At 55.3% G+C, this 26,324-nt stretch overlaps 2 protein-coding genes across 3 annotated transcripts; one reads left to right on the top strand and one right to left on the bottom strand.

The window, feature by feature from the left end:
- Positions 1–490: 490 nt before the first annotated feature.
- DUOX2 (dual oxidase 2) lies at positions 491–21,610 on the bottom strand. Of its 2 annotated transcripts, none has more exons than XM_026449661.2 (34): positions 21,410–21,610; positions 20,771–20,854; positions 20,411–20,500; positions 19,976–20,140; positions 19,194–19,381; positions 18,793–18,994; positions 18,520–18,686; positions 18,063–18,123; positions 17,838–17,934; positions 17,299–17,389; positions 16,927–17,029; positions 16,198–16,361; positions 15,456–15,631; positions 14,759–14,877; positions 14,247–14,384; positions 13,942–14,055; positions 13,549–13,751; positions 13,066–13,251; positions 11,606–11,831; positions 11,426–11,519; positions 9,286–9,494; positions 8,717–8,786; positions 8,270–8,353; positions 7,564–7,742; positions 7,176–7,406; positions 6,899–6,998; positions 5,817–5,866; positions 5,422–5,549; positions 5,047–5,200; positions 3,637–3,869; positions 3,247–3,405; positions 2,744–2,899; positions 2,370–2,498; positions 491–2,079 (listed from the first exon to the last, which is right to left on the bottom strand). In XM_026449661.2, exons 2-34 carry the CDS (start codon positions 20,838–20,840, stop codon positions 1,957–1,959), a joined length of 4,659 nt encoding a protein of 1,552 aa, XP_026305446.1. In that variant the 5' UTR covers positions 20,841–20,854; positions 21,410–21,610; the 3' UTR covers positions 491–1,956. The 2 variants fall into 2 exon arrangements, with proteins under 2 accessions (XP_026305446.1, XP_023082964.2); XM_023227196.2 differs by having other exon boundaries at positions 20,411–20,496; positions 20,767–20,854; positions 21,410–21,598.
- A 153-nt stretch (positions 21,611–21,763) lies between these two features.
- DUOXA2 (dual oxidase maturation factor 2) lies at positions 21,764–26,204 on the top strand. The gene is made up of 6 exons (XM_023227199.3): positions 21,764–22,190; positions 23,248–23,305; positions 23,583–23,717; positions 23,976–24,189; positions 24,554–24,768; positions 25,515–26,204. Exons 1-6 carry the CDS (start codon positions 22,044–22,046, stop codon positions 25,706–25,708), a joined length of 963 nt encoding a protein of 320 aa, XP_023082967.1. The 5' UTR covers positions 21,764–22,043; the 3' UTR covers positions 25,709–26,204.
- The last annotated feature ends 120 nt before the right edge of the window (positions 26,205–26,324 follow it).

Genomic DNA, 26,324 nt, shown 5'->3' with positions numbered 1-26,324 from the left:
AGTAGGGGCAGGAAGGCTGGAGGGCTGCAGGAATGATGCTGTTGATAAACAGGTGGACTCATAATCATCATGTACTGCAACTGTAGAACATAGTCTCCTGCCTTTTGTCATCTGCGTAACTGTCTGGGTCAATATTGTTGACTTCCCAATAATATCACAGACATTTGAATAAATGAGGAAGAGGCCCAGAGGAGTTAAGGGATTTCCCTCCATAGCTATTTACAGATAAATTGGGTGCTAGAATCCAGGTCTCTTGACTTCTGATTGGTGCTCTTCCAGCCTTGTCAGAGAGATACCTTCAATATAGGAGGTTGGGAACCAGAGGCATTTGGCCTGGCTGAAGAGGTAGGGTGGGGCCAATGAGAAGACAAACTTGGTCTGAAACCCTCCCTCCACAGGTCCTACTGGATGGAGAACTGTATGACCCGGCATTTCCACTCATAGATACATACTCAAGAAAAATGAGTGCTTGATGGCCACTAAAACATAGGTACAAGAAAACGCACAGCATTTTTATTCATAATCATTCAACATTAGAAACAACCCAAACGTCCATCAACAGAAGAATAAACAAGCTGGAGTACTTCTCTACAATGGAATAGGAACAAAGTGCTGATACGCACAAAAGCGTGGATGAATTACAAAAGCATTACGGTGAGTGAAAGAGACCAGTCTCTAAAGAGTACATTTAGTATGACCAAAACTGGATTTGGTAGAAATCACGTCAGTGGTTGCTTCTAGAAGCTGGGGGAGACTAAGTGGAAGTGAGTGCAAGGGAACTTTCTGGGGTGATGGAAATGTTGAAATGTTCTATGTCTTGACCTGGGTCATGGTAAAATATATACATGATTACTTATTATATGTCGATGTAAAATATTTTACAGCTCAGCTTTTTAGGAAAGAGCCAGATGGAAAACGAAAAGAAAAGTTAAAGAGCTGAGTACGGAGGGGATGTTTCAGTCTGGCTCTTGCGTAAGGTGACCAGCTGTCCCAGTCTGCCGGGGACTGATAGGGTTTCCTGGGGCAAGAGACTTTCAGTGCTAAAACAGGGAGAGTCCTGGGCAAACTAGGATAGCTGGTCACCCAACTCATGTGGAAGAGGGGAATTGAGAGCAAGGTCTGAATATCTGGCAGAGAGGCTGGAATCCTTCAGCCCCAGAGCCCAGGGACCACTCCAGTAGATGCAGAGAGGGGCCTGCCCAGGGGTCAGGGCAGTGGGTGTCACTAGTGACATCAGGAATATCAGGGTTGGGGAGGCATCTTTGTTTCCTGGTGCCCTCGTCAAGGTTGCTGACACTTTGGGGGCGGGAAGGGGTAGAAGTAGGGCTGCTCCTTTTGGAGCCAGAGGGAAAAGACCTAGAGACAGAGTTGAGGTAGTCAAGCTGTCCAGGTTCTAAGCATCACGGTTTCTGCACTGGGCTTTGAGGAGATTCTCAGCCAGAGTATCCTAGCCTCTCCCTCCCTCAAATATCGGGCCAAGTAAATAGCAAAGCGATGCATCAATTCTGTGGAGATGTGGGGGCCGTTGGAGACAAGCACTGTGGTACCTCTTCACCTCCACACTTGTCACAAGCAGGGACTGTCCCCTCCCCACTTTGCTTGCCACACCCGCCATGGCTTGAGCTGGGGTGGGGAGTGGTCTTTATCTTCTTTGGGAGATCCTGACTGATTGGGCACTTGGTAAGGGCAGGAAGGCTGGAGGGCTGCAGGAATGCTGTTGATAACTAGGTGGTCTTATGATCATCATGCACTGCAACTGTAGAACATAGTCTCCTGCCTTTTCTCATCTGTATAATTGTCTGGGCCAATATTGCTCCCAATATTGGGAGGGGCTCTGCAGTCCTCCAGCTGAGGCCCAAAGTGAATTCTGATGGAAAGATTGCCAATAGGGTTGGGCAAGTTAGGTGCACAGAAGGGAAGGCAGGGTACTGGAAGCAGCAGCCAGGGAGGACGGGCTCAGAAATTCTCATAGTGGTGCATGAAGTGGGCTCGGTCCTGCCTGTTAACGAGCTGACAGGCCTTCTCTACATTCTTGGTCATTCCCGGAGGGCCACAGCTGAACACCCCAATCTTGCGCACCTGTCAGGAGATTGGAGAGAGAGGGGGGCCTGCAGCCTGGAGGTGCTCACTCTCCTTGGAAAAAGCTGCTTCCTGAGCCTGGCTGGAATGACCAGGGCTTCAAATCCAGGCCTTGAGGAGGAGGCTTAAGGTGGAGGGGGTGGAAGTCCCCCTTTAAGACCTGACCCCATCCTAGGGCCAGGCAAGCGGGTGGAGTTCTCTGCTCAGAACAGAGCGGCAGGGTGCTTCCGGGCCAGGATGTCCTGGCAAGGGAAGGCCAGAGTCCCAGGATGGGAGGGAGTGGGACTGACCTGTGGGTGGACCTCCTGCAGGGAGTTGAAGAAGGGCTCGAAGGGGGGACGGCCAAAGTGGGTGATGGAGCGCAGGCCCGTGAACAGACTCCGGTTCAGCACCTTCTGGAAGTGCCGCTCGCAGATGTACTGGGGGCCCAGGGGCAGGTCAGACCAAAGACAATTAGTGCCAGCACTCAGCCCGAGCCAGCCCACATAGCCCAGGAGACAGAGACTGGGGAGGGGAGGGAGCTGGAGGCTGAGGATCAGGGCCACCAGCTCTGTCCCTTCTGCCAGCTCAGCCTGGCCATCCACCCACCTGCCCTGGCCATCCTGCCTTATGCTGCCAATCCATCTGCCCACCAAGTTGCCCTGCCTGGTGGGCCCTGACATACCAGCATGGTGGTCCTGAGGTCGAACTTCTCAGCCAGCTGGGTGATGTAGATGTGCACAGACACCAGGTCCTGGTGGTCATTCTCCTCCACCTCTCGGATGATGTCAGCCAGCCACTCAAACTGACGCTGGGTCCGTGTCACCCAGATAAAGTAGATCTGGGGACACATGGCTGCTGCTCAGGACCCAGCTCAGCTCAGCCTCCCTACATCCCAGGTGCCCTCACCTGAGAGACTGGAAAGCCCCAGACCACCTGCAGACACCAAAGCTGTGGCAGGACCCACCAGCCTGATCCCAGGCTTCCAACTGACAGGTCCTAGCAGAGGCCCATCTGGCTACACCACCAACGTCCCTCCAAGTTTGGCATCTCAACCACTGGGTAAGAATGACCCCTTCAGACTCAGTTCCTGGAGCCAGGAGCTTTCTGTCATGCTCCACCACTGTGATGTGGGGACAAAATTCGGCCACCTATGCCCCATTTGATGAATGAGGGAGGGATGCTCACCTTCTTACACAGCATTTGGCTGCCCAAGGATGACTTGAAGACCAGGTCTTTGAGGATGGAGGCAAAGGGGGTGACCCCAATGCCCCCTCCCACCAACACTGACACCTCAAATTTATGCCACTCCTGATGGCCCTCTCCAAATGGTCCATCAAGGTACAGCTGTCAAGAGAGGGGGAGATGAAATGAGCCTGGCCCTGCCCCAGCTCTGAGGCCAGAAATGGAGACACAGGCAGAGGGAGGATACAGAACATCCTAGTCTTCTCTGAGGCACCCCAGTCCTCTCCCAGGCTGGCTTTGGGATGGCTGGAGCTTCTAGTCTCAGGATGGGGAAGGGTAGAGATCCTCTGCCAGTGCCAGAGGCCCAAAAGCAGGGTTCCCGGTGACAGGCACCTTCGGGTATCCAGCACAGCCATTGCCCCTCGGGGCTGAGTAGATCTCCCTGAGGCGAGTGGTCCAGGGCCCCACCGCCCGGATGTGCAGGCTGAGCGTGTCCTCATGGGGCGCAGAGGTCAGTGTGAAGGGGTGGTACTCGGTGGTCCCCAGAGCCAGGCAAGCGATCTGCACCCACTGCCCTGACTTGTACTCAAAGCCCTGGGGCCTCTGGAATTGCAGGTGGGTCACTCCTGGAGGTCGTAGACAGGGAAAAGCACAGATCAGAAGGCTTGCTCCTGGTACCTGAGGACTGACAGGGGCCTGTCCTCTCCATACGCCTGAGGCCTGGGGAGTAGTCACGTGGTCTAAACAGGTGGGGCTCCTGGGGCTGGGAGTAGGAGGGTTCCCTTCTCTGTTTCCCAGGTAATGCAAGGGCTGGGTTTCTCCGCTCCCCTCTTCCAGCTCCTCTCCTGCTCTCTACTCCCTCTTCCCATGGAAGGCCCAGGCCTCACAGCACTGCCTTGAATATCAGCCTGCTGGGTAAAAGGACTCAGGCTCACCAAGGACCATCTCAGTGGCTATCAAACCTCCATTTGAGGGTCACCTTTCTACATACCTCCTGTACTATCATCTATCTAAGGCTTTTCTTTAAATCAACTAACTTTTCCCATTAAATTTATCTTGGCAGGGAACTTTATTGCTAAGGTAAGTGGAAAACCAGTATCATGTGTTCCACGTAGAAAATAACATATTTTGTTACCAAATTTTAGCTGGATACTGTTTGTTATCTGACCATAGCTGAGCCTCAGGCCTGATCTCTCTGTTAAAAAAAGGAGATTAGCAAGTGCTGGAGAGTAGAAAGGCATACTAACTCCACTCTGAGACTTTGTCCTTAAGTAATCTCAATTGAAATAATATTGCAATGACATTGATTTTTTTACAGTGTGAGTCCTGAAGGTTAGACAGTCCTGGGATACATAAAATCATATTTTGCCACCCTCTATGATGATACCAATCCCGACTTTGGCCAACACTGACTCTCAACAACAGGCTGGCAATCTGGGCATTTGTCTGTCTCTGAGAGAAGGAATGGGACAGGCATATGTGGCTTCCTGCCCTGCGCTTCCCTGTACCCAGGCCACATGTGTGGGGGCCTTTCCCATCCTCAAACCCCTCTGTATGCACCTTCAGCCACGTCTTCTCAGGGTCACTTCTCACCATCTGCAAGTCTCCAGGGAGCTAAGCACAGCCCTTCCTGGTCTACTTCTATCAGGAAACCTTCGGGAATCCCTGAGAGTGGATTTTTTGTTTGTTTTTGGACACAGAGTCAGAGGCAGTAATGGGGTCAGGAGGCCTGGTGAGCTGTCTCCCCATGTCTGAAGATTTGGCCTCTGTTACTCCCAACCCATGTCAGGCGGGGCCTAGTACCTGAGGGCAGCAGCTCTGCCTTCACCACGCTGATCTCCACCTTCTTCCGGCTCAGGCTCACCAGCTTGTCACCCCCATAGATGATTGCCGGGACCAGGAAGTAGATGTGGAAAGTGGGCAGCTGGATCAGAGCATAGCTGCCGTGGATGATGAGCTGGAGACATGGCAGTTAGTACAGCTCGGGCCCAGCCAGGCCCCTGCCCGGCACCCCCTCTGGCCCAGGCAGTAGGCCTGTGCTGGGGAGATAGGGCTGAGGTCTGGGGTCTTAAATGTCAAGGTCTCATTCCGAGATCTTGGATCCAAGTCTCCCTCCTTCACCTTCCTGTCCCATCCTGAGCTCCCTGCTCCATGGGCTGGCCCAGGGAAGTCCCTCACCAGGGCATAGAGCAGGATGTAGAGGTGGTGGGTCAGCCAGAAGCCCCGGAAGCTGCGGCGGCGGAAGTGGTGGGAGGCAAAGACATACATGATGGCCAGGACCAGGAGCAGAAGCACCCCTGTCATACCTGGGGGCAGGAGGACAGGGCCAGTGAGTAGTCTCAGGACTTCAGCTTGGGCTGAAAAGACAACAGCACATTCCCCTATCCTGCCCTCCTTCCTCTCTCATCCCTCCGGGGCCCCCAGAAAAGACTGCCTGGAGGGAATAGAGCTGGGGCTTGTCCTGAAGGCTAGAAACAGACCCCATGGCCACTATAGACAAGTGAGTATTCACAGAGAGATGGAGACAAAAGCAGAAGTCCTCAGACAGAACCCCCAGATCCCACATTTCCTACCTGGGACGGTCTGGAAGAACCACCAATAGAACTTCTGGGGAAGCTTGGACCTGGGGGGCAAAGGCACCTTGAGCCTCCGGCTGGGGCAGGAGGGGCTCCAGCACTGTCACACCACAGCATGACTCCTTTCCTGCTGGCCCTGACTGCTGAGGGTATGCGGCCTCCACCCAGATGGTCAGGGATCCCTCCAAGGAACTTGGCACCCAGCCGTCCACGGTTCCACCCTCTGCACTCAGCAATTTTTCCTTCTGTGTTATCCTGAACTCTCTTACTGTGGTTGACCCCTGCTTCCCTGAGTCCCTGGTTCATTATTCTGTAAGCTCCATAGGGCAGAGATTTTTGTTTCACTCACTGCTCTATCTCTAGGCTTAGAACAATACAAGGCACACAGCAAATCTCAGTAAGTAGTTGTTGAATGACTGCATGTATCTTGACATCCCTATTCTGGCATGGGTGGACACATGGGACACACTCCATAAATGTCTGCCCAGTGAATGGACAGAAGGCAGAGATGGCAAGCTGTGTGTCAGGCATATGTGAGAAAGAGTCTCTGACTTCCTCTCCCAAACACCTTTCTTGGCCAATCACAGCCAGCTTCCTTCCTGAGGGAAGAAGTTGACCTTTCAGCTTCCCCCAGGGGACTAGCTTAGCACTGAGCTTCTTGCTGAGTGTCTGGGACTGTCGATTTCTTTTCTTCTTTTTCCTTTTTCTTTTTTTTTTTTTTTTTTTAAAGACAGGGTCTTGCTCTGTTGCCCAGGCTGGAATGCAGTGGTACTGATCATGGCTCACCGCAACCTCAAACTCCTGGGCTCAAGCAATCCTCCTGCCTCAGCCTCCTAAGTAGCCAGGACTACAGATGTGCACCACAATGCCCCACTAATCTTTTTACTTTTTGTACCAATGGAGTCTCACTTTATTGTTCAGGTTTGTCTGGAACTCCTGGCCTCAAGCGATCCTCCTGCCTCAGCCTTCCAAAGTGTTGGGCTTACAGGTGTGAGCCACTGTGCCCTGCCGATTTCTTTTTCTATTATACCCTTAGGCCTGCCCTGTGAGTCCCAGGAGAAACCTTCCCCAGAACTGACCCATCATTCACAAAGACGTTGGGGAATATGCAGGCCAGCAGGCTGAGGGGGCTGACGGAGAAGATGTAGACATTGACTACGTGGCCAGCACTGTGCAAAACTGAAAGAGACAGACCCTGTTAGAGATGCCAACCAGGACAGACTCTGCCCCCGATCCCGAGGGAGAGGAGGCATGGGGAGGAGAGATGGAGGTATAAGGAGTTCCATCTCCCCACGGTTTCCCCCAACTAAACCCAGGGTGCTGCAGCAAAGAGGAAAAAGCCTGGGAGTCACGTACTAGCCAGGACAACAGCAGCCATGGCGATCCAGCGGTGGAAGTCCACCGCGGCGTCGAAGGGCACGTAGCGGTTGAGGAAAGTCTCTCGCAGGAAGGTGATGAGGTTGCGGCACATGGTGAGCAGGATATAGGAGAACATGAAGGAGACGCTGGCCGCTGTGCCCCGTGACAGGATGATGCCCACGTAGGTGGTCTGTGCAATGCCCGAGGGTGGCGAGGCAAAGCCATAGTCTGGGGCCAGAGTGAGGTTAGATCAGCTTGGTACAAGAGGCCAGGGTCCTGAGCCCTGGGCTCTCCTATGCAGACTCTTAGGATCAGAGGCCTTTTCACTCCTCTCCAAGGGTCGGGGCCTGCTCCCTGCCCACTGCCCACAGCCTGGAAGTCTTACAGTAAGCACGATCTGCAAACACGCCAACACTGATGGCTGAGAAGATTGCAACACACACGATGTGCCTCCGGTAGTTCTCCACGAAGCGCTTGTACTGCTGCAGCTTTTGGGCTAGGAGGCCTCGCTGCGTCTTCTCTTGCAGCGCCTCTGTGTACAGCCCGGGAACAGGCACCGCTGCCCTATAGCAAGGGGAGGCAGGGCAGCAGTGTGGTAAGGGCCCTCTGGCCTTCCCTTAGTGCCACCCCATGAAAGGTGACCTGGGGATCTGGCAGGCATCAGGATGGGCCACAACAGATGAAGGGAAAAAAGCAATCTGCGGGCTTCTTACTCCTCCAACCCTTGACTTCCATCTTTGCTCCATCCACCCACTCATTGTCTCCCTGCTACTCCCCTCCTCCCGTCTGTTCTATCCTTCTTTCTTCCTGATCCCAGCACAGGCCTCAAGGCTGTGCCCAAAGCAGGCAGGAGCCAAGAGACCCCTTACTATCATCCTGTTGAGCCAGGACCCTTGCCTGAAGAATGGGGTGCAGAAGTTGGAAGAGGATGAACAGTCATTCAACACTATAACCCCCCAGTCAGGTCAGGAACAAAAATGGAATGAGACTCAGGATGGCCCCTTATATGTCAAGGATATGTAGGTGGGGCCTAGGGATCCTGAGACTTCTCTCCATGTCTCTTTGGGCCCAGGGATTTGGGAAACACTCACTTTTTGCCAAACCTCTTCTTCAGTCCAGGGCCTCCCAGCTCTGGGGCTCCTGAGGCAGGGGGCCCCAGTCCCTGGGGGCGGGAGCTGAGAAAAAGAAATGGGGCTGTTCTCCCCTTGTCTTTGAAGCCAGGAGAACTCCCAGGTCAGAGCATGGGGTAGAGGTAGGGAGTGGCTCCTGGGACCAGGCAGGGGGCAAGGTGCAAAACGAATTAATAGGATCTCATGATTTGTTTTGTAGAATGATTCTGGCCTGGAGTGGCAGGGAGAGAGCCAAGCATCTGAGCAGCATAGGGTGAGAGAGGCAGCTGGAATTTTTGCGCTACCAAGAGCTACTTTCAAAGGGCAAATGCCTGATTTTACCCGAGGCTGATCAGCCAGTCCTACTCCCTTCATTTCTTTGCAGGGGGCTCAGCCAGGCCAACCCGCCAGAGCCCCATTCCTGCTCACCGCTCCCCAGGTGTCCGAGTGATGAATGAGACTCGACAGCTGATGTTTTGTTTAAAGATATCTCTAATACCTAGAGAAGAGAACAAGAGGCAGGACTGGCTTCCCCACAAGGGCAGTGGGGTAGGATGGGAGACCGTACCCTCCTCCCTTCTGGGAAAGTCATGTCCAGATCTCTGACTCCAGTCCTGTTTCCCTCCTTCCCCACACTAAGCACTCGCTGTGCACAGGGCAGACAATGTAACAACTTTGCGCAAGAAAGAGAATGTCCTCTCAGGTGGATGCAACCCTGCAGGTCCTTTGTGGAAAAGAAACAATGCCTCTTCCTCTGGCCAGATATATCCTAGACCAATGCCCGTGGCTTTGAGCAGTGTGTAGGATAGATTTCAACCTGCTCCTTCATCTCAGTGGGCATCCTTATGCAGTAGACAACTTGCACACCTACATGTGCCACCCCAATTACATGTGCTTGGTTCTGTACTAAGTACCAAGGACTCAGAAAAGAATAAGCCCTGGGCCCTGCCTAGCTGGAACTCTCATTTGGAGGACATGCCCCCCTCCCTGATGCCAACCATTCCTCACACACTCACCACCTCCACCTCCACCTTTGACACAGAGCTGCGTGAAGCGGAGCTCGCTGTCATGGTCCCGCAGCATGAAGTGAAAATCCTCCCATGTCAGCTCCTCCTTGTCCTGGAATCCCGACTCCCGGAACATGGACTCCACCACCTCGGCCAGCTGGGCCTTGGACAGGCAGTTGTTGGAGATCTCGATGAAAGACCTGGAGGAGGACCAGAGACACAGCAGCCTGTCACCCAGCAAGGTCAGGCTTGGGTAGGTTCAGGGTGGGGCAGGCCCTGGATTATCTAATGTGGTTACCAGTGACCCGGGAAATGGCACTGAGAAGGCACTCATCCAGCCTGCAGCTGACACTAAGCTGGGTGGGGTGGCCATGGACTCAAAAGGCAGAACAGAATTGAAAGTGACCTTGACCAATTAGAAAAAGCAGCCCTTAAACAGGGGGCACCTACAACTGGGAAGATAGACCACTGAGTGCAGGGTTGTGTCCAGGGTGTGCATGGCCCACTCTCGTGGCAGGCTCTCTGTCCACTCTCTTTTGTTGATGCCTCCCACATCACCCCTGGGCTCCCCCTTTCATAGTCCAGTGGGGGCACCAGGCAGCAGGGTGCCAGGGAGGGGACCTAGCTGCAATGCCGCTGCTTCCTTGTGCCAACACCCTGGGCACAGGTGGGAACGTCTCCATGCCCAACCTGATAGCACCCACAGTGGCACCTGCAATAGCCAAGCTCTATTCACAGCTTGTGCCTCGGGACAGAAACAGACACACTATGCAAGTTTGTGTAGGTCCGGCAGCAATGCTGTGCCATGCTGGGCCCGTACAACGCAGCAAGCACAGCCATCACATTAAAGTCATCGTCCCACCGACAGTAACCAAGATACACACTGAGTTACAGGGCAAGAAGGTGGGAATTCGCCAGGTGTGGCGGCCCACACCTGTAATCCCAGCACTTTGGGAGGCTGAGGCGGGCTGATCATCTGAGGTCAGGAGTTCGAGACTAGCCTGGCCAACACGGTGAAACCCATCTGTACTAAAAATACAAAAATTGGCTGGACTTGGTGGTTCACACCTGTAATCCCAGCTACAGGAGAATCACTTGAACCTGGGTGGTGGAGGCTGCAGTGAGCTGAGATCATGGCACTGCACTCCAGTCTGGGTGACAGAGTGACTCCGTCTCAAAACAAACAAACAAAGAAGGTGGGAACTCAGCCCTTGGAGGCAGGGACCCTCTCCTAGATTCCCCTGAGCCTCACCTGGGGCTGGGCCTGCAATGACATACCCAGCGAGCTACAGACTTCAATAGCTTTGCTCTTTCAGAAGCCCTTGTCCAGTCAGGGTATCTGGACTATATGAGGAATGTAGCAGTTAAGGCGAATGCTTAACGCAATGTTAAGGCTTAATAGGATAGAAAAATCACAATAATGTGGGCTGTTACATCTATACTTTGTATTCATTTGCTGACTTATTTCATTTTGTCTTAGTCATGTATGAAATGCCTGCACTGTGCCAATCACAGTGTGGAGAAGCTGGATTCAACAGGGAACAAGCCCTGCCCATATGGCGTGGAGGCGAGCTGTGTTACTGACGCATTCGTTGTCTTCAGGAATGAGAAGAACAAAGTTGTTTTTTACCGGCACAACAAAACCAGAAATGGCTTAAGATGCAGGAAGAAAGAATGGTTGGAATATGGAGAAGCCTTCCACGTTTCTCTTCCTGACTATCATGGTGATGAATATTGGAGCAGCGACCAAGGTCATCCATTCACTGTTTCATTGGGTAAAGCACAGTGTTGGGCATGCTGTGAAAGAGTTCACAAAGATCCAAGGGCACCCAAAAGGGATTCGTGGATTTTTGTTGTTGGCCATATTGGTGTTGGGTTTTGGTTTTTGTTTTTTGACCAGGGAGATTTTTCTGGCTGGTGTTGACAGTCCAGACAGAGACGCTCCCAGAGGCAGGAGCCAGTCAGGTAAACATTTAAAGGTGGATGCTCTGAGAGTTTAGGATGTAGTGCCTAGGCCACCTCTCAACACAGATGACCACATAGCTTCTTTGCCAGCCCTCCTCTGACTCAACCTGTTTTCCTGTTTGAAACACACCAGGAGGTCTCAGGATTAGAAAGGCACACCCCATACCGCATCATGGTGAAGAATTCGTCCTTGGAGAGGAAGCCATTCTCATCCAGGTCATACATGGTAAACATCAGACGGGACTTATCCTCTGGGGAGCCTGGGAAGAGAAAAGGGGATGCAGGTCATCTCCTTGCTGAAAGATCCCTAGATTCTTGGATAGCCTGCCACCTCCCAGCCCCCTACCTTTCATGAAGACCACCAGGATGTCCAGGAACTCTCGGAAGGACAGGTAGCCATTGCCGTCCTTGTCAGCCAGAGAGAACATCGCCTCCACGAACGTGTCCTGGGGCTTGAGGCCCAGGGACTCGGCAAACTCGGCCCTGCTCAGCTCGCAGGTCAGGGCCTCCCGCACCTTCTGGCAGGAGTCCAGGGGCAAGGTCCCTGCGTCGGCCTGGTTGATGTCCAGCACCTGCACTTGGGCAGCAGCAGAGGGAGGGAAAGAGAAGGAGGTGAAGCCTATGCTAGAAGCAGTTCAGTGACCCTTCACATCTCCCCAAAGTCCAAATCAGAAAGGCTGAACCCTGAAGGTTCTCCTGATCCTTAGTTATACTGACTGGGGCCTCTGTTGTCCTAGAGATGGGGGAATCAAATCTCTAGCAGCCTGCCCATTTCTCCCTGGGCCCAAGGAAGGGGAAGTGCAACGTTGAGGGAATGAAAAGTGAGAGAGCCTATACTGGGGACAGAAGGTGTAGAGACATGATGGTAGACAGGCAGGAAGGGGCTGGGGCTGTGCTCTCTTGCCAATTCAGATAAGGCTGCCATGTGCCTATGATTTGTCCATTGTGCAAAATGTTTAAAAGTCACATGTGACAACCATTTATTGTTTTTTGTTTGTTTGTTTGAGATGGAGTCTTGCTCTGTCACCCAGTCTGGAGTGCAGTGGCAGGATCTCGGCTCACTGTAACCTCCACCGCCAGGGTTCAAGCAATCCTCCTGCCTCAGCCTCCAAGTACCTGGGATTACAGGTGCCCACCACCATGCCCAGCTAATTTTTGTATTTTTAGTAGAGATGGGGTTTCACCATGTTGGCCAGGCTAGTCTCGAACTCCTGACACTAGGTGATCTGCCCACGTCGGCCTCCCAAAGTGCTGGGATTACAGGCATGAGCCACTGCACCCGGCCACAACCATTTGTTAAATGCCTACAACTGACCCAGCACTTGGGCCAATAAGCACTGTACATAAAACAATGTTTTTCAAACATTAGGGTGTATCCGAATCATCTGGAGAGCTTGTTAAAACACAGATTGTCAGGCCCCACCCACAGAGTTCCTGGTTCAGTCTGACTGGGTAGGTGCATTTCTAACATGTTCCCAGGTGAGGCTGATGCCCTTGGGTCCAGGGCCCAACCTCTGTGGACCACGCATGTAGACGATCTCACCAAATCCTCACAACAATGCAGTGGGATAGATACAGTTTTCATCACTGTTTTATAGATGAGGAAACAGAGATACAGAACAGTGATAATGTGACTTGCCTAAGGTCACAGGGCTAAGTAAAGTGGCAATGTCAGGATTCAAGCAAGGCTATTTCTCTCCAGGCCACAGAGTGGAAGCTTAGTTCACCCACAGTGTGTTCTATCTAGCCCAGGTTTCCTCCATTTCTGGGGCTGGGCCCATCTCCAAAAGGCACAGATCATGGCACCTGAGCAAAAAGGTGTCTGAAGAAGATCTCCAGGATGCGTTCCCGCTGCTGTTTTGTCACAGCCTTCCTAAATAGCTCCTTCTCACTCATCTCAGCCACATGGAGGCCCAGAGCCCAGCGCACACAGAAGTCCCGTAGTTGCTGCACAAAGGCGCCCCGTTCCTCTTCAGAACTAAACAGCAGCACCTGGGTGGGAGGAAGGCGGCACCGACGCAGGGAGCTTGCTGGACCTTCTGCTTCAGCCTCCCCTCAACGGATCTTGGGTTGAGGGGAGGGGAGAAAAGCTCCTTCCCATCCATCCAGGCTGGGGCCAGGTGTGTGACCGAAGGGGGTCAGGTTGAGTCTGGGGGCCTCTGAAAGGAGCCTCTCTCCCCAGCAGCAGCTGTCATAGGTGAGGTCTATAGCTGAGGATAGGGTGGCCTTGCTTGTGATAATGGAGTCGTGTGAGGGCAGCCCAGGCAGGGGAGGCAGGACGAGCCATACCAGGTCATACTCCTTGGGGATCTTGAGCAGCAGGGTACGGCATCCTCGGTTGCTGGACAGGATGAGGTTGACCTGCTGCAGAGGCTGCAGCTGGACCACACGGAGCACAGTGAGACGCCTGTTCAGGACCTGCAGACACCTGTCTGGCAGCAGCTGGATGATGATGGGACTGCTGCTCTCCTTGGGGCCTGGCCACTCCATCGCTGGGGAAGGGAGGATTGGGCCGGGTAGTTCAGTAGATGTCCCCAGGTCCCCGCCTTCAGGTCAATTCCACTGTGAAGACCCTAAAGGCACCCTGGCTTTCCTCTCACTCTATAACTTGGTTCTTTCTCCCAGACTCCTGTCTCTCCCCTCCCCGCTCCCTTCTCCCTCCTCTGCCCAGCCCCTTCTCACCTGGCACTCCATCTTTGGCTGCTGCCTTCTTCACGCTCTCTTTGCCTTTCTTTTGTAGCTTCTTGCGTTCTCGGCCCCGGAAATAGGCCACCACTCCGGAGAGAAGCAGACTTACTGAAGGGGATCAGAAGGAGCCAGTGAGGAGGGAGCTCCTCGCCTAGAGCTTCACTGTGGCTTCGGCTATGGCCCCTCCCTTCCAGAGGTTCCTTGAGCCTGGTCTGAAACGGTGTCAAATAGCCAGCCCCTCAGGCCAGCGGGAAACGAGGGGCAGGGCCAGTCTGCAGAGAGGCTGCCTAAAAGCTCACCTAAGGGAAGGCAGCAGAGAGCAATGATGGTGATGGCAAAACCAGGGCTGCTGCCCTCAAAGAAGTCAAGCACAGTCAGGGGTGCACACGGGGGCAGGCCGTTGGTTGTGAGCTGCTCAGGCTGAGGGCAGGGTGCACCTGAGGGAGAGGGCATGGAAGATCTCAAAGTCTGAGGATCCCACTACGTGGCCAGACCTCTTTCCCCTCTAACCTATAAAGGACCAAGGTATCATCTTCTTCCCCAGGCCCATCTCCCTGAAACTGTCTCCCTCACAAAGTCCCCATCCACATCCTATTTCTTGGCATCTACCCGATCTACCCCTTCTTGACTGTAGGGTGCAGCTTGTGTGCTAGTTGAGGTCCCTGGTGTGGGAGCCAGCCAAATGCAGGCCTCCTAGCCCAACACAGAAGGTGCCTGGCTCCCTGGACAGCACCAAGTGATTCCGCCGCACCCTCAATCTTGATCCTTCTCTGGCCACTGTCACTCACTTGTGTTCTCCCAGGGCACTCACCTCTATGCCAGACAAAAACATTGGGCTGCAGAGCACTGGGATCAACATTGATAACAGCGACCAGCACGTCCCGCAGGGTGGTATTTCGGATTTCTTCAATCTCCTTCTTGGAGAACAGCCTAAGTTGGAGGAAGTAGAAGTCACTGGGATGGGAAGGGGATGCAGGCCTCCAGCAACCCCAGACCCAAGGAGCCAGGTGAGAAAAGAGACCCAGAGGGGCCAGGTGCAGTGGCTCATGCCTGTAATCCCAACACTTTGGGAGGCCAAGGTGAGTGGAGTGGATCACTTGAGGTCAGGAGTTCGAGACCAGCCTGACCAGCATGGTGAAACCCCGTCTCTACTGAAAAAAAAAAAAAAGTAGCTGGGCATGTTGGTACATGCCTGTAATTCCAGCTACTCGGGAGGCTGAGGCAGGAGAATCACTTGAACCTGGGAGGTGGATGTTGCATTGAGCCAAGATCATGCAACTGCACTCCAGCCTGGGTGACAAAGCTAGACTCTGTCTCAAAAAAAAAAAAGAAAAAGAAAAAGAAAAAGAAAGAAAGAGAAAAGAAAAGAAAAAGAGGCCCAGAGGGCTTAGGAAGGGTGTGGTGGGCTGACCAGGAATCAAGGGCTCATAAGGGCTGTCTAAGGCCAGACAGAGGGTCTAGGGCCCAGGTGAGTAGGAATCTGAGGTGGGGACCCAGGCAAGCCTTACCCATTCCTGGTGTTCTCAAACCAGTAGCGGTCACCATCCCGCAGCCGTACAAACTGGTCGAGGACAATGGCGTTGAACAGGGGTCCAGGGTCCCCATGGCTCTCCAGGAGCCCCCCAGGGAGCAGCTCTAGCTGGGATAGGTCGTGGTTGTACAGGGCAGCTGTGGCCTCCAGCACCTGGGGCACCACAGAAGATAAGGGGTGAGTGTATGTTTGCTGAGGAGGGCAGCCACTGTTGCCCCATCTCTGGGACACAGGACCCCAGCAACTGCCTGGCTTGCTGCGCAGGCCTGATTTCCTCTTCCTAGGCAAGCCCCTTCAGGCAGGACAAGTCTGGTGGAAGGATCAGTGTGTCCCTACCCATGGTAAGACCACGGTCAGGTGCCCGAGGAACGTATCCTGTGACCATCACCAGCCTGCCTGACCTCAATGATTAGCAGCTTCAGGGGCACCCAGCCCTTGGGGTGGGACCCTGCAACAACAGGACAATGGCACCCAACCCAGAAGCCACCCTGCAGGAATGGTACAATGCAGTGGTTAGGAATAGATTCTGGAATCATGTGGCTGAATTTGAGTCCTGCCTCTACCATTTACCAACTATGTCATCAGTAAAATGGGGAAAATGATTATATGTACCTTATGATATTATTATGTAGACTAAATGAGTCAACATATGTAAAGGTTTGGAACAGTATTGCCATAGGAAAGCTTGAGCTGCCATTAATATCATTAGTATTCCTGACCTGGGGGTCCACATTAGGGTTGAGATCACTCCAGTTCCTTGGGATGTCCAGCCCAAAGGCCAGCAGGGCCTGGCTATAGCTGGGCAGCCCCATATCTCGGCCACGCTGGATGCTGCTGGCCACATAGTCTGTACGGGAGAATTTGCCAGGGCCAGGCCAATAATCTGAAGAGGAGAGAAGACCAGACTTTGGGCTTTGTCCTCTCCACCCTTTTTTCCCTGCAGCCTTGTATCCAACTATTAGCACTATGGTTCTTCCTTCTCGGCTACTCCCAGCGATCCACATGAGATCTGTGTCCATGCTGACCATTGTGTGGTGACCACACAGTGTCACCATATGCGATCAGGGCCAGTTTTTCCAGTAAGACCCTTCCGCTAAGACTCAAGACTGTTCTAGTCACCAAGCAGTAAATACCCTGTCCTATGCCTCCCTAATTTCAAGACAGGGCTGAATGAAAAAATTTAGAGACCTAACTAAGCACCAAAGAGATTGTGGTACCACCCCTCCCCAACACTCATAGTTAATTTAAAATAAAAGCAACACAAAACTGTAAATTAAGCAAAAAAAAAAAAAAGTTCAAAGTTCATTTTCTTCTTATGACTCCTTGAAATCTCCGTTTGTATCTGTGTTCCTGCATCGTGGGTGCCCTAGTTCTGTTGTTGATGAACCCAGAAGGATCCTCAGGCTTCCTGGCCCCTTACCATCCACCCCTTCTGGCTCTGAGCTCACCCCTCAGATCTTCAACCACTATCCTGTCCTCCAGCTCCGAAATCTGGGAGGCCATTCCCAGCAGCAGCTCATTCACCTCCTGGGTACTGTTCAGATTGGGGTTCTGGAAGTAAACAATGCACTCAAGATAGGCTCTAGGGCCACTACCCAAAACTCAGCCTCTCTCCGCCTGGGCCACTTTAGTACCCCAGGAGAAAGAGCCCTTGGCCAGTTCCAGACTCTCTTGAGCTGTTGTCCCCGGATAATTTCCTCTATCCTTCATCTCCCATGAACCTGGGGTAGCAACACCCAAGAACTGGAATTGTTGCTTTTCCCATTCTGTGTGAAGACTGACCTTGACCCATCTTCCTGTGACCCTGACCCCAGTCTGACCTCCCGAATCCAGTAGTTGTTGCAGACCCTGAGAGCTTGGGAGCTTTGAAAACCCTTGTTCAGGACCTTCCGGAAATGACAGCTGGCATTTCTGAAATGGAGAACAAAGGATGTGATGAGGGAATTCAGAGAAGAGTCAAGGATGGGATTGAGTGGGCTGAGGGACTCAGCGGGGGTTCACTAGGATTGAGCAGTGGCCCAGGAACTTCCTTGAACATGGCAGACATTTGGCAATGTGTGTTTACTGAAGATGGTGTGTGCTCCTAGTCCAGGTAGGGTGGAGAGAGGCGGGAAGGGAATGACTCAGCTGCTGGACAAATCCTACACCCAGCAACCAAATTTCAGGCCTTAGGAGGGCCGGGGAGATTTCCCTACTAAGCCCACACATCTTACCCCAGGGTTCTGTTTCAGGGCCCCAAATTTTTGCTTCCCCTTCTCCAGTGAAACTGCAAAGGAGTGTGAAAGGCCCCAGCCTCCAAGGCACTTCATTCTGCACCTTTCTCGGTGTGATGCCCCCTCTCTGCCAGCCCCTCCCTCACCTCATGTAGACACCAGGGGGCACCATGGTAGAGAAGAACTGCTCAGAGGCCACCACAAATTCCGGGGAGATGCTGGGGTCTAGGAAAGGACGGTATCCTGCAGGACGGAGACCCAGATGATAGGGAGATAGGCTCCTTGCCTCCACATCCTCCCATCACAACCACCTGTCTCCTATCCCCTCAGGATTCTCAACACAGGTGTGCTCCCACCCCCCACTCCCTCACCTGTATACTCCGGGGGTGTTTTCTGCAGGAAGCTGGGCAGCCACTCATACACAGCGATGTTCTGAGGGGCAGAGAGGCGAGGGGAGGCTCGAGTTGGATGGGGCGGGGCCTGGAAGGGTCTGAGCCCAAGGACGGCTTCCAGGTGGAGATGAGGACCAAGCAGGGTCAGTCACGGGAGAAGCAACTCAAACAAGAGCGATGTGAGGCCTGCCTCCTCAAGGAACCAGGGGATTTGGGGGAGCAGGGGGTTGGGAGGTGATTAATAATCACCAGCCAGATTGCTCCTCTGAACAGCGCGTGCCGCCCTATCATTTACTGGGGCTTCCCTAGACCTCGGCTGTTTGGGGAGGGGTTTCTGGGTGGAGGCTGTGCATAGATGGGGAGCTCCGTGGGGCAGCGGAGTCTCCCGTGGACTTGCTCGCGGAAGGGGGGACGTCGCGGGGCGCGGACGGCTGACCTGGTAGGTGGCGATGACCCTCTTGCGCGCGTGCTGGAACAGCTCCTCATCCCCCCAGTCTGGGTGCTGGCGGGCCAGCCTCTGCGCGCACAGGTTGTGATAGCGGAACCAGAGCAGGCCCAGCGCCTGCAGGAAGGGCTCCCGGTTCCCTCGCTCTGCCCCGAAGGCTGCATCCGACGTGGGGGCGCAGGGGAAGAGATGAGCGGTAGCGTGATCGGGGGAGCCCACACTCGCAGACCCCCAGCCGGTCCCGTCCCGCCCCCGCGGCCTCACCGTACAGCCCCCGGGGCCCGCTCTGCCCGGTGGCGGGGTCGGGCGCCGCCCACATGAGCAGGGGCTTCTGCGAGTCTCGGGGGAAGGCGGGGTCGGGCCCTGACGCCAACTGTCCCCCGGAGAAGCTCCGCAGCGCGTCGCTCCAGGAGTGCGAGGAGCCATAGATGGCGCTGCCGTCCAGCCAGCCCGTCACTTGGTTGGTCTGCGGGGCACGCGGTGGGTGAACTGAGGTGTAAGGGGGCGGCGAGGGGGTGGGCGGCGGCAGGCCAGGGAAGGCCAGGGCCTGGCGGTTGTCCGCGGCTGGGGAGTGGGCGCTCCTCCCCGCCAGGCCCTGCCAGGTCTGCAGCCTGGGTCCCAACTGACTGGGGTGCGGCCCCTTCCCGCCGCCTTCCCCTCCTCACCAGGTCTCGGGGGTTGCTGGGGCTCCGTCCGGTCTTGGGGTCCCAGCGGCTCCTCTGGAAGGGCAGCACCACGTCCCCGCGCTGGTCCGGGTCGAACACGGGGTCTCCGGGCGGGATGCGGATGTTGAGGAACTCGGCGGGGCAGCCGGGCGTTTCCACGCTCACCATGTCGGAAAGAAGATGGTAGCCTGCGGGCATGGGGTGCAAATAGGTGACAAACGTCCGTATCGCGCTCTCCCCACGCCCAGGGCGGCCTCCAAGTGTCCTCAGGTGTCAAAAGACAGAGGTCCCAGTGCCAGCTCCCCCACCAACTCTGCAGGTTAGCCCCAGGGAGCCTCAATTTTCTAATCTGCCAAGTGAGACTATACTGAGTTCCCTTCCTATCCAATTCATAAAGCTGTTGTGAGAATCAAAATGATATAATTTATGTAAGAGTACCCCAAGTCAGTCCTCCTCCCTCTGGGCTAGGGGGAGGTAAGATGGTTACAAACACATGGTGAGGAGAGCGGTGGCTGGAGAGCTCAGTTCCCAAGAGCCATAATGGGGGTCCAGGGACACCCCTAGTTTGGAGTAAGGCGTAAGAGAAAGGGGAGTGAATATCTCTGTATCAACATCCCAAATCTCTCCGAGATGAAGGCAGTCTTGAAGTGCTGCTTAGAGAGGGAGAAAGTGGTTGGGAGTCTCGAATGGGTCTCCTGTGGACTCGCAGAGGGGATCTGGCCCCTCCTCAAGGCTGAGCATAGCGCCAGATCAACCCCACTGGTCTCCCCCTTTGCCCTCACCGAAGAAGACCCCCAGTACGGTGCGGTTGTGGAGCGACGGCAGCCCAGCTATGCCGCGCGTGGCTGCATCGCTGAGCCGGCGCGGGTTGGGCAGCTGTGGCTCCTGCAGAGCCTGATACACACCGTCGGCGTAATTGGCTGGTACTCGGCGCTGCAACCGGCAGCCTGCGGAGGCAGGGAGTGGGGCTCTGTCTAAGCACTCCATCCCCAAGGATCACCCAAACCTCGCCCTAAGCCTCCCTCAACCTCCGAACCCCTTTACTGACAGAACCTTCTGGCAAGGGTCTCTTGGACCCAGGAGCGCGTAAGATTGCGCCGTGTAGGCAGCGGAGCTGCTGGGCGCGTGTTCCCCCGCATATTCTCCTCTCAGGGTCTCCCGCGCCCCTGACCTTCGCGAGCCACGGCCCCAGCACGGCCCCAGCCCGCAGAACGCACCAACAGCGCCACGCTCGTGGTGCCTCAGGTTGTTAAACCAGCCGTCATAGCGCTGCACTTCCCAGGGCAGTGAGAGTGCGTCCTGACTGCCTGTGGGCACAGAGAAGGGCCTCCTCAGCACTACGCTCCCAGCTACCCCTCCCTGGCAACAAAGGCCTTGGCCAGTCCTTCCCCAGTTCACCGAGCGGCCCTAACGGGACCCAAGTGTCCGGCCGCACTGAGAAGTTTCCCATCCCGCTGAGCTGCGCGGCGAAATGACCTTCCAGTCTCACTCAGGGAGCCGCTTGCCGCACCTCTCTCCTCCCCACCTCCCAGGGGATCCTGGGGAACACCTCGCCGCTAGAGGAGCCTGATACTTGCCCGCTGGATCCAGGGGTCCAGTCAGAAGAGCTCCTAGGAGCATCAGTGTCTCTGGTCTTGCACGGAGCATGCCAACCCTGCAGCCTGTGGGGTGACGGTGGGGGTGGTAGGTGGTATGGGAAGGCCACTGTTAGGGCGTCCTCTATCCCTCCCCTCTTGTTCCTACAGCCAGCACTGGAGGAGGAGCGCCAGCTGTTTCCACTTCTGAAAAGTAGCTGTTAGAAGCATCACCGAGGGCCTGCATCCAAACGCCACTCTTTACAGGACAATTGGCAGCTCTGGAGGCATTGACACTTCCCCATCCGCCACCCCATCAGAGTTAACCCCCGACCATAGGAACCCACTGGGCGGGAGTCTTCTGGGGCATGTCAGTCCAGGGCAGGACTGGTCCAGCCCCCCAGGGTGCGCCCAATGTCTCTAATGTCTCACCTCCACCACCTGGCCCCCGGCCCCCAATCCCTCAGGCTCCGCTTCTCCTCCAGGAGTCAGGCAAGGGAAAGAGGTTACTGAGTTGGGAGCTAGGCACCTGCAGCACCCTTCCGCAGTGAATCCCCCCTTCCCCAATAAACTCCCCTTCTGCAATGAACGCCTGTGCATGATGGGCGAGGGCTAAGGTCAGGTCCTAAACTCTGATCTAACCTGTAGTTTAGGGTGGTGTTGCCTTCAGATGTCTTCTTTCCTCTTAAAATCTTTGTTTCTGTGCTCTACTTCTTGCCTTCACCCTCACTCATCCAGCTCCGCCGATCCTCAGCCTCCCCGGCTGCACTGTCGCCCTTCTCTCTGGGTCCTTGGTCTCGCCACTGTGCGGGTGTCTGCTCAGGACAGACCTGCGCCGAGTGTGAGCATCTGGACCCAGGGCTCACCCTCCTGCTGTGGAGGTGGGGCCCTTATTTGCATAACCTCTTCCAGCTCAGACCAGCCGCTGGGCTGGGACACCCCTGCGGCAGGCCGCCCACGCTACTATAAAAGGGGTTCTGTGCGACTTCCAAACTCAGGGCAAACCCGCAGAACCAGGAAAGTAACGGCTACAGACAGTGCGAAATAGTTTCGCTCGCGGGCTAGAACAACTCTGTCGGTACCAACCCCAGAGCGTTGAGAGCAGCCCACCTCCACGCTTCCTTAGCGGAGAGGTGCAGAACTCAGACTTCACCAGCCCACTGGATCCCGGCCTTGTACGCGAAGATACGCCAAGGACGCGCTCTCCCGCGTCCAGGTAGCCCCACCTTGCTGGCTTGCCTGCCCCTCTGCGTGCAGCTCGCGGCCGGCGTGCAGCATGACCCTGTGGAACGGCGTACTGCCTTTTTACCCCCAGCCCCGGCATGCCGCAGGCTTCAGCGGTCCACTGCTCATCGTTATTCTAGTGTTTTTGGCTTTAGCAGCAAGCTTCCTGCTCATCCTGCCGGGGATCCGTGGCCACTCGGTAAGGGTGTCCTCCTAGTTCAGGTAGAGTGGGGGAAGGCTTATGGGCAGATTGTCTCCTGAGGGAGCCAGAACAGGTAAGACTGTACAAAAGCCTCCATGAATAGTCGAACTGAGGCTCAGGTGGAGCGAAGTCAGGAGCCTAGTGCAGCAAGCACCCCTTTCCAAGGACAGGCACAGCTCCCCATCCAGGACATCCTGGAGAAGGACCCCAGCTGGGTCACTGGGAAGACTGCTACAGAGAATGGGCGCTCGGTCCAGTCATTCTGAGGCAGAGTCTAGGCTTCATGTACTGGAGGGTCTCCCACCTCTCCCAAGACTAAAGCTGCACTCTCATCCCATCCCATGGGTGATGACCTTCAGGCCAAAAGGACAGATGCCAGCAGCTCAGACTGCGGTGTTCCCCTTTGCACTGGGTTGAGACGCATGTGTACTCATGTGTACGAGTGCCCCATCCTAAGGACTGAGACTCCCACCTTGGATTAGACGTTAGAGCCAACTGGGTGCATTGTCTTAGACTTTCCCCCTCTCCCAGAACCTAGGTTGTACATTTTTCAGTTCTGGTAGGACCCAGCTTTTCTGCATCTTAATCTGTGTTGGTTTCCCTGGACTGGTGCACCTAGGAGTATCTGCATTCCCACCTCCTCCACTTGGAGACCAGGCCCTGTGGCCTCCCTCTTCTGAGGGAGGTGACCCCTGCATGCGTAGCACTTCTGGACTCGCTGAGCCTCACCAAGTAGTGACTGGACCAGAAGGCAGAATCAGGACCAGGCGCCAGACAGCTAGGGGAGTGAAGGTGGTGGAAGAGTGCCAGGAAGTGGGAGTAGGGGGAGGCACTGTTAGGGTAGATGGAAAATGGGGCTAGGGAGGTGAAAGTGCATGGTCACAAAACATTGGAAATGCCAGTAGCCCAGAGGGACTTGCAGGAAAAGCTCGCCTGACATTAGTCTCAAAGGTCTGGATATAACTAAAGATCCAGGTGAAGGTGGGGTCAAGGGTGGTCTTGGGGACTCTGGTTGGGCAGGGCTCAGGCCTGACCTGGGTGCCTATTCCTGCAGCGCTGGTTTTGGTTGGTGAGAGTTCTTCTCAGTCTGTTCATAGGCGCAGAAATCGTGGGTGAGTGTGTGGTGCGGCCCAAGGGGGGAGGACCAGGGTGACAAAGGAGGTGGGCAGAGGGCACCTGGAACAATAGGGAACTGGGTTTGGTTTTCTGCTCCTTCTTCCCACTCTCTAGCTCCTTCTAGGGCCCACTTTTTGGCCCTTACCATGCAACCACATTGGACCTCTAAGTCCCCATCTCTCTACAATGCCCCACCTCCCATTACCACTCCCTAATTCCATTTTCCCCCCCTCTTCCCCCGCCCCCCGCCCCACCGTGTGCCCTTCCCTACAGCTGTGCACTTCAGTGCAGAATGGTTCGTGGGTAGAGTGAACACCAACACATCCTACAAAGCCTTCAGTGCAGCGCGCGTTACAGCCCGTGTCGGTCTGCTCGTGGGCCTGGAAGGCATTAATATTACACTCACAGGTGAGGGGGCTGGGACTAAATGAACTCCTGGGGCTGGGAGATCCCCTGGTTAGAAGAGTGTGTCAGGGATAGCTGGAGGGCCTCTCACATTCCACAAGCTCAAATAGCTTGTGGTCCTCGTGGATTTGCGTTTTCTCCAACCACCACCGAACCCATTTCTCCCGCCGAGCGCGCCACACTCCCACTTTCCTGTCTGAATCCGCTTAGTTGCGAGGTCTCCGACCGCGCACAGCCCCATGAGCCTGCCACACCCCGCAGGGACCCCAGTGCATCAGCTGAACGAGACCATTGACTACAACGAGCAGTTCACCTGGCGTCTGAAAGAGAATTACGCCGCGGAGTATGCGAACGCGCTGGAGAAGGGGCTGCCGAACTCAGTGCTCTACCTGGCGGAGAAGTTCACACCGAGTAGCCCTTGCGGCCTGTACCACCAGTACCACCTGGCGGGACACTACGCCTCGGCCACGCTGTGGTAAGCGCTGGAGGGAAGGCTGTGTGCCTGTGTGTGTGTGCCGGGAGCTGGGCCGTGTGAGCTGGAGGATGCAGACCTCGGAGGCACTGAGCAGCTGCAGCCAGACCCGACGCGCTCGGGGTGGACATGACAGCTTCCGGGGTTAGAAGATCCACGAGATCTGCACAGACCATCGGAATCTGGAGAGACTCCAGCCACCGCCTGGACCTCGGGAGCACGCTTCTCCCCCGGGGAATTCCCCTGCGCCGCCGCCATCCCAGCCCGTGGCTTTGGCGCTGGGGTAGGGAAAAAGGGGCGCGAGGCTGTGGGAACTCCAAGGACTGGGAGAAGCCGGCTCACGGCCGGTCCCCCCACTCCCTGGCAGGGTGGCGTTCTGCTTCTGGCTCCTCTCCAACGTGCTGCTCTCCACGCCGGCCCCGCTCTACGGAGGCCTGGCACTGCTGACCACGGGAGCCTTCGCGCTCTTCGGCATCTTCGCCTTGGCCTCCATCTCCAGCGTGCCGCTCTGCCCGCTCCGCCTAGGCTCCGCCGTGCTCACCGCTCAGTACGGCGCCGCCTTCTGGGTCACGCTGGCAACCGGTGAGGACCGAGGGAATGGGCCCCGGGGGCTAAGGGTGGGGACAGGATTCTTACCCGGTGTGCACTTTCCAGTTTACAGAATGAATTCACATCTATTATCTGATTTGCCCCTCTCAATAGCTCACAGAAACAGGCACTGTTATGACCATTTTACAGATGAAAAGAGGGGGTCTTAGAAGGGGTGGGTGTCGGCCGGGCGCGGTGGCTCAAGCCTGTAATCCCAGCACTTTGGGAGGCCGAGACGGGCGGATCACGAGGTCAGGAGATCGAGACCATCCTGGCTAATACGGTGAAACCCCGTCTCTAATAGAAAATACAAAAAACTGGCCGGGCGACGAGGCGGGCGCCTGTAGTCCCAGCTACTCGGGAGGCTGAGACAGGAGAATGGCGTGAACCCGGGAGGCGGAGCTTGCAGTGAGCTGAGATCCGGCCACTGCACTCCAGCCTGGGCGGCAGAGCACGACTCCGTCCCAAAAAAAAAAAAAAAAAAAAAAAAGAAGGGGTGGGTGTCTTGCCGTGTTTCATGTAATCCAGATTAGAGGTGTGTGTGGGGCCGGGGGAGGTAACGCAAGGGGTAGGCTCCAAAAGATTGAAGAGGGGCCAGGCATGGTGGCTCAAGCCTGTAATGCCAGCACTTCGGGAGGTCAAGGCAGGAAGGTCGCTTGAGGCCAGGAGTTCGAGACCAGCCTAGGCAACATAGCCCTGACTCCACATGCCCTCCTTTCTATCGGTCCCCGCCGCCACAGGCATCCTGTGCCTCTTCCTCGGAGGGGCGGTGGTGAGTCTCCACTACGTTCGGCCCAGTGCTCTTCGCACCCTTCTGGACCAAAGCGCCAAGGACTGCAGCCAGGCGAAAGGGGGCTCACCTCTTATCCTCGGCAACCCACTGCACAAGCAGGCCGCGCTCCCGGACTTAAAATTCATCACCACTAACCTGTGAGGGGGACCCAATCTGGACTCCTTCCCCGCCTTGGGACCTGGCAGGCCGGGAAGCAGGAGAGCTCCCGGAAAGGGCACTGCGCGCTGCTAGCGCTAGGCCTCCGACATCCGCAGGCACCAGGGAAAGTCTCCTGGGGCGAGCTGTAAATAAACTTGTTTTTTCTTTTGTTTTTTAAAAACTTTTTTTTCCCCATTAATTTTCATGACTTCTCCGCTCCGGGGTCGCATGCCCTCAGGAGCTTCGCTGGGCTGGAGACAGCGTAGTACACTCTCCGCTGTGCTGTGAAACCAGATTCTCTGCGTCTAGAGACTCCAGAGTCATAGGGGTGCCCTCTAGTGAGGCCGGAGGGACCCTACCAGAGACAGCATCTTTCCGAGCCACCCCAGGTGGGCATTAGGTGGCAGTGATGAGGCAGGTCACCCACTCCCCGTCCTGGACGCCACTCAGCTAGCCCAGCTGAGTGGGGTGGGAAGGAATAGCGTTTTGGAGTTGATTCACTAACTTCCCACCTGACTTCTTGTGAGGTGGTGTCTGAGGGCCAAGGCAGGTGTCAGCAAGTTATAGAAATATAAATCCCGAGATTCTTGGCAAGTCCTGCAATCTTATTTAGCAAATT

This window comes from Piliocolobus tephrosceles, chromosome 6 (genome assembly GCF_002776525.5).
Source record: "Piliocolobus tephrosceles isolate RC106 chromosome 6, ASM277652v3, whole genome shotgun sequence".
NCBI classification, from domain to species: domain Eukaryota; kingdom Metazoa; phylum Chordata; class Mammalia; order Primates; family Cercopithecidae; genus Piliocolobus; species Piliocolobus tephrosceles.
The sequence above is the reverse complement of the archived record's forward strand: the minus strand, read 5'-3'. Positions and strand labels throughout refer to the sequence as shown.

Coding starts and splice junctions, on each gene's coding strand:
- DUOXA2 (XM_023227199.3), top strand. CDS start 22,044: ATGACCCTGTGGAACGGCGTACTGCCTTTTTACCCCCAGCCCCGGCAT. Junction 22,191..23,247: donor CGGGGATCCGTGGCCACTCG/GTAAGGGTGTCC, acceptor CTATTCCTGCAG/CGCTGGTTTTGGTTGGTGAG. Junction 24,769..25,514: donor CTGGGTCACGCTGGCAACCG/GTGAGGACCGAG, acceptor CCGCCGCCACAG/GCATCCTGTGCCTCTTCCTC.
- DUOX2 (XM_026449661.2), bottom strand. CDS start 20,840: ATGCTCCGTGCAAGACCAGAGACACTGATGCTCCTAGGAGCTCTTCTG. Junction 14,878..15,455: donor TTTGAGAACACCAGGAATGG/GTAAGGCTTGCC, acceptor CCTCCAACTTAG/GCTGTTCTCCAAGAAGGAGA. Junction 5,550..5,816: donor GTTCTTCCAGACCGTCCCAG/GTAGGAAATGTG, acceptor TCCTGCCCCCAG/GTATGACAGGGGTGCTTCTG.